At 51.4% G+C, this 6,956-nt stretch overlaps 1 protein-coding gene across 1 annotated transcript; it reads right to left on the reverse strand.

Annotated features, from left to right (window-relative positions):
- Positions 1 to 667: 667 nt before the first annotated feature.
- Positions 668 to 5,990, reverse strand: LOC130355667 (uncharacterized). The gene is made up of 4 exons (XM_056556099.1): positions 5,529 to 5,990; positions 3,078 to 3,209; positions 2,070 to 2,230; positions 668 to 893 (listed from the first exon to the last, which is right to left on the reverse strand). Exons 1-4 carry the CDS (start codon positions 5,953 to 5,955, stop codon positions 735 to 737), a joined length of 879 nt encoding a protein of 292 aa, XP_056412074.1. The 5' UTR covers positions 5,956 to 5,990; the 3' UTR covers positions 668 to 734.
- Between the last annotated feature and the right edge of the window lie 966 nt (positions 5,991 to 6,956).

The raw sequence follows: 6,956 nt of genomic DNA on the forward strand, positions 1-6,956 counted from the left end.
ACCTTGAAAATTCAATAAAAAAAAAAAACACAACACATTGGAAAAATTATTTTATTTAAAAAAACACTCCCCCACAGCCCTCGTTAACCATTTTATTAAAGGAAAAAATAAATAATCCGCCGTAATCCATCGAATCCGCAGTAATCCTCTGCATACACGGATCTGAAACGAGAAGAAAAAAACACAAAAAATTAGTTATGACATTTTTGGCGCTGTCCGCTGGGGAGAGCACCCATGATGCAATGTCTACCCAAACAGGGAGCCACCAATTGGTGCAAAACTATAACTCCCAGCATGCCCAGACAGCCTTTGGCTGTCTGGGCATGCTGGGAGTTGTAGTTTAGCAACAGCTGGAGTCTCCCTGTCTGGGTAGACACTGCCAGAAGGGTCTGTTCACATTATACATAACGTACAATGTGAACAGAGCTTCAGATTAATTAGCCTTGTTCCCTTCTGTAGCTCCGCCCCCCCTAATGACGTCATCACTAGGGGGCGGAGCTACACGAACCCGGCCCGGGACTCGAGGGAAGTAAGCTGGACTTCGTCTTCTGTATGCACTGTATACAGCTATCTATAGATAGCTGTATATAGTGTATACCGCCCAAAGGGTTAACCTACACTGACTGACAATAGGTGACCTTCAGTTTATTTATGTTTCTAACTGTTCGCTGGATATAATAAAAACACTGACCACTTCTAACTTTTGCTGGACAACTGGGGGTCGGCCACAGCGTTTATTTAATAACCATTAAAATAAACCATTTATATCCGAACTTCTGATTGAACACTCTCAGAGGTAAGCGGTCAGCCGGCCGCCCTCTTCGACGGGCATCACACTCTACTCTCCAGGAAAATCTCCTCCAAATTTCTCCTCCGCCACGCTGTGACTTAGCCTAAAAGAGAATAACATTAAAACGGGAACCAAAACACAACTCGCTCCACATCACCAGATCCCAAGGTCAAAAGACCTAACAGGCACCATCCAGCCGAATAGTCCTAAAAGTCCCACGGGACCCACCTTTTACCAAGGGATAAAACACCGACACAAAGTAAGATAATATTTCCTTTTTTTTTTTTTATCATATACCAAAACAGAACGTATAAGGGGTGGGTGGGCGGGACATCTTCTCACTTGCCGGGGACTCCACAAAGAGGAAGCCGGAAGCTTCACAACACATTTCATCCCCTATTACTCCTCCTCCCCTTCCTGTTAACTTAGCCTATCCCTGTCCTCCTGCCCTTCTAGGTTACACCCCCCCTATTTCTCCAGCTCCTCATTTATTCTTCTCTTCTCACTTTTATTTAACCCCCTCCTTGCCAGTCCGAGACGCCGCCTCCTAAATGGCGCGGCGTCGAACAGATGGACAATAGGTGACCTTCAGTTTATTTATGTTTCTAACTGTTCGCTGGATATAATAAAAACACTGACCACTTCTAACTTTTGCTGGACAACTGGGGGTCGGCCACAGCGTTTATTTAATAACCATTAAAATAAACCATTTATATCCGAACTTCTGATTGAACACTCTCAGAGGTAAGCGGTCAGCCGGCCGCCCTCTTCGACGGGCATCACACTCTACTCTCCAGGAAAATCTCCTCCAAATTTCTCCTCCGCCACGGAGGAGTTCGGCAAGGAACTAAGCCGCACTCCGACCCCCACCGAGGAGAAATAACGCCTGCTCCACCCCATCCTGTAGCCCCGACAGAAAAATATCAGTGCCTATGTCATTCAGATGAACACCATCCGCAATCATTAACCGGCGATTATCACCTTCCAATTGCCTGTGTCTCACTACCACACCCCCTTTTGACCTCACATACCTCGCCATACGGGAATTAACTGTACGACGAGCTTTTTCAATAGCCTGAGCCTCCCTGGCCCCTTGCCACGTCACCCTGGGAGCCATTTCTGACCAGACTACCACCATCTCCCTGAAAAATTCCCGAATCCTCTCAACATCCGCTTTCATCAAAGTAATGAGTTCAGCCATTCTCATGGAACAAAGGTCATTGCCCCCCGCATGAATCACAAGCACCACAGGGGAATTGACAACACGAGCAATACCCACCGCCTCCACCAGCACCCGAAGCCACTTGAGTCCACCGATTCCTCTCCATTGAACATCATTGGGAAAACCAAGGGACTGTCCCCCTGGCCTGCAAGCAGCTCTCTGTCCAGCCCGAAAGATGAAAGAATGACCCAGAAAAACCACAACAGGAGAACGAGAACCTGAAACGAAAAACAAATTAAAGCAACAGTTCCGGGCGAACATAAGAGGCGTAACAATCTGATTTCCATCGACCTATTCTCCTGATCTCAGCTGCAGGCAGACCCGCCCGTGCAGCCTCAGTGGCTGCCCCAATCCTGAAAGAATGCGTACCATATTCTCCCTCTGGGAAACCCAGAGCCACCAGACATCTCTTAAAAACTGCCCCAAACTGAAAGCGAGAAAGCGGGGAACCTGACTCATGCAAAAGGAAATTACGCCCTGACGGGCGCACTAACACGTAAGAACCCACTAAACGCACCGGGCAGGCACTGCCCGACACTACACTAAGGGTTAACCATTCCCCCCTGCCTAACATATCCGTCTTCGACTTTCTCACCTTGACCTGAACCGAGGATTCCGTCAACATTACATCGTCTTGCAACAAACCCCCCACCCCACCTGCGGAACTAGGGACCAACTCCCCCACCCTAAGAGCCCCAAAGAAGGCCAAAGAAAAAGCCACCTGAAATAAGAGGGACTCCTAAGGAGAACGACAAACCCCTTGCAAGGCAGCCATTAAGGACAACAATAAGGAAAAGGAAACTGGCCATCTAGCATCTGAAACCCTGGGCGCCCTATCCCAACCTTTGAGCGCTTGCAAAATAGAAAAACGCTTAGTAACATCAACCCAACCCCTTAATTTAAAGTGAAAACTAAGGCCCGAAAGCCTCCGCCTAGCTACTATTGCTGACCTGCCCAACTCTCTCATGCGTAACAGATAATCCACGGTGACAGTAAAACGCCATTCATCATCACCCGCCACATCCCGGCCACCCACCAGTTCCAGCCATTCACCCCACGCCTTACCATGTCCAGACCAAGTAGCCGGGGCAACTGACGAGGACACCAATGGCATCAATCTCTGCTCACCACCTCCCAAAGGAAAGAGGGGCATTGCCGGCCCTCCAATGCCGCATCCGGACACAACTCTCGGAATTCCTGGAAATTAAAACGAGACAATGCATCAGCAACTGAGTTCTCAATACCAGGCACATGGCGAGCCCTGAAAAGCACATTAAGCTCTAGACAGCAGAGAACTAAACGCCGAAGCAGAGATAGAACAGGAAAAGAAGAAGAAGATAGATGATTAATACAATGTACAACACTGAGGTTATCCGTCCAAAAACAAACCTTCCGGTTCTCAAAACGATCCCCCCACAACTCCAGGGCTACTAATATGGGAAAAAGTTCGAGAAGCGTTAAGTTGCGACAGAAACCGTTATCCACCCAAAGAACAGGCCAACGTTCAGCACACCACTCCCCGTCCAGGAAAGCCCCAAAACCCACCGAGCCAGCCGCGTCAGTAAAAAGGGCTAAATCAAAGTTAGAAATAACAGGCTGTTGCCAACAGGTGCGACCATTGTACCGGGCAAGGAAATCAATCCATACCCCACAATCAGCTTTTAGAGGCCCGGTAACCCTGATCCTGTGCTCCGGTCTGCGAGCGCCCTTGGTGGCAAGAGAAAGCCTTCTGGAAAAAACCCGCCCCATAGGCATAATTCTACAAGCAAAAACTAATAAACCCAAAAGGGATTGTAATTGGAAAAGAGTAACCTTGTTGGCTGCACAAAAACCCATCAGCTGATCCCGAAGCCTGTTCAACTTGTCCACCGGCAAGCGAAAGACCATGTCCACGGTGTCAATTTCGATGCCCAGAAAGGACAACCTCGTGGCAGGACCCTCCGTCTTCTCCTTGGACAAGGGAACACCGAATCTACTCATAAGGGAACTAAAACAGTCTAACAAAAATTGACAACGGGAAGAATCACCTGGAGCAACGAACAAAAAATCATCCAGGTAATGTATAATCGAGTCTGAACCCGCCTCAAAGCGAACAGCCCATTCCAAGAAGGTACTGAACATCTCAAAATAATGACAAGAAATCGAGCAACCCATAGGAAGGCAGGCATCAAAATAATAAAAACCATCTACCATACAACCCAAAAGGTGATAGCATTCCGGATGCACCGGCAAGAGCCGAAAAGCTGACTCAATGTCCGACTTGGCCAAAAATGCGCCCCGTCCGGCCCTGCCTACCAAATGGACCGCTCGATCAAAGGAGACGTAGGAGACTGAAGCATCCTCCTTAGATATGCCATCGTTCACCGACGTGCCCTTTGGATAAGACAAGTGATGAATTAAACGATAACTACCCACTTCCTTCTTCGGAACCACACCTAAAGGGGACACCCTCAGGTTCTCATATGGGGGGGCCAAAAACGGACCCATCATACGACCAAAATGTACCTCTTTTTGAACCTTTTCCCGGAGAACCTGTGGGAGTTCCCTAGCGGATTTCAAGTTTCTTGCCAGCTGAGGGGATCGGGAGGGAACAAACGGTATGAAAAAACCAATAGAAAAACCCTCCATAATTTGCTCTGCAGCCGCCCTATCCGGGTACCTATTTAACCACGGCAGCATCCCTTCCATCGACACCGGACTCTTTGCATTCAGCCTGACCCTGGGGCCTGCTGGGTTGCTTAACCTGCTTGGTGCAACGCACTGCTGCATGAGATCCGCCACAGGTGGAACACTCATGTTTAAATTTACAGAGGCCATAGAACTTACAGTGCCCCTCATTGAACAACCAGCAGGCTCCTGGGCGGCGGACGGCCACTGAACCTGAGGCAGCCTGCTGCCCCCCAGTGACCCCAGATTGAAAGGGAGGAACTCTCTGTGACATCATAAGTCGCAACCAGACATCTGTCGCTTTTACCCCCCAACCCAAATCCGGTTGCAACGCAAGGCGGCGACGAAACTCCTCGTCATATCGCCACCATGCGTTACCGCCGTATGACTTATGAGCATTGAATATAGCATCCATGTACATAAAAAGTTCTGAGCAACGCTCGGGATGCCGCTGCCCCATCACACAACCCAGAACAGCGAAGGCCTGGAGCCAATTTCCCATCGTCTTCGCTACACGAGGTTTCCTATCCACGAACCTATCCTGAGTAACCGGTCTACGCTCCCTATCCATTGTATGCTGATCAACTGATACCAACGACCATATGTCTATATACTGATTGGCCCAAATTTTTTCCCGTACAGTATCATCAATATGGGCCCCCAGATGACTGAGTCCGCAGAAAATTGCTTCCTTGTGCAGGCCCGCCCGCACCGGGGACGCCTTCCGTTGGGTAGCAGCCGATGGCGGAACAGAACCTGGGGACTCAAACCGATGCAACAAGGCCTTAAGGGCCGGAATAAAACCCTGGACCCCTCCCTCACCCCAAACCCCAGATAAATCACACTTACCAACTGCCGGGGCAGGAACCGGAATCACATGCGGGGCCGCCGGCCCCGTTGGATCCAATGGCGTAACAGCAATGGGGACATCGTGTGAGCGTGTAGCACCGCAGGTCGAACGACGGGAGGATCTTGAAATCCCCCGCCGAGACCCACGTCGGTGTGACCTCCTATCTGGACTCATAGAGCTATCGGATGAATATTCTGAGGAGGAAGGGGACCTCCAGCGGGAGGACCTGGACCGACATCGATGACTGCGATATCTGGATTCGTGGCCCTTGCGACCTCGGCGGCGCCTCCCGGAACCGCTAGCCTCGCCACGGTTTTCACGGGCAGAGCCCCTGGCGGACCCAGATGAAGATTGCCTGCACCCTCCAGATGGGCCAGCAACTTCCGGCTGCACGGTATGGGGAAGTATAACCGCTTGCTGATCCATAATGGGAAGCTGGGGGGGAGATAAAGCAACACTAGCAGCGGGAACCACAGGAGCCCCAAGTCCCCCAGCAGCATCTAAAGGCACAGGAGAAGGATCAGGGGACGGAGTAACAATTGCAGCAGGCCCCTGAAGGACCCCTGCCAGTGCCTCACCCTCGTGCACTGAGGAGGATGAAGACGCCTGCTGGGTGTTGCCCATATCCCTAGGGGGCAAACGTACTGGTAGGGGACTGGGGGCAGAAACAGTGGGTGCAGAGGAATCCAGAAGGGGGCTGTAGATAGAAGTAGGGGGTGGGGAATCTCTAAGCAAGGGGCAAGGGACGGGAGTAGTAGGAGCAGACCCTAACAGCTGGGCACTAGAGCCAGAAGCAGAAGCCGCTGCAGAGCAATGTACCTGGGCCACGTGAAGCTGCTGCCTAACTGCCGGTAACATGGGAAGAGAGAGAGGGGCGCACAAGGGAGGGGGCGGAGCCGGCGCCGCCGCGCGAGCAGCCCGAGAACCACGCCCCCCTCCATGCTTTGCACTATCGCTCCGTCCAGCGTGGCCACGCCGTCTGGACATAGGGGGACTAGGACTAAGCCTAGCCGGAGGACGGGATCGCCGCGACGGGCGCCCCGATCCCGACACCTCCGACGGCGCAGACACTTGACTCGGGGGAGGTGTAAGGGAAGGGTTCCCCAGCCCGGCAAGCAGCCGTGCCAGGAAACCCTCCTCAAGCAACGCCCTCTCCCGGATTCTCTCACAGAGGTCGTCGGCCATAATAGCTACCTGCTGCACAGAAGCTTCTCACTTGCCGGGGACTCCACAAAGAGGAAGCCGGAAGCTTCACAACACATTTTATCCCCTATTACTCCTCCTCCCCTTCCTGTTAACTTAGCCTATCCCTGTCCTCCTGCCCTTCTAGGTTACACCCCCCCTATTTCTCCAGCTCCTCATTTATTCTTCTCTTCTAACTTTTATTTAACCCCCTCCTTGCCAGTCCGAGACGCCGCCTCCTAAAT

The sequence above is a fragment of the Hyla sarda genome, chromosome 1, assembly GCF_029499605.1.
Source record: "Hyla sarda isolate aHylSar1 chromosome 1, aHylSar1.hap1, whole genome shotgun sequence".
Lineage (NCBI taxonomy): Eukaryota > Metazoa > Chordata > Amphibia > Anura > Hylidae > Hyla > Hyla sarda.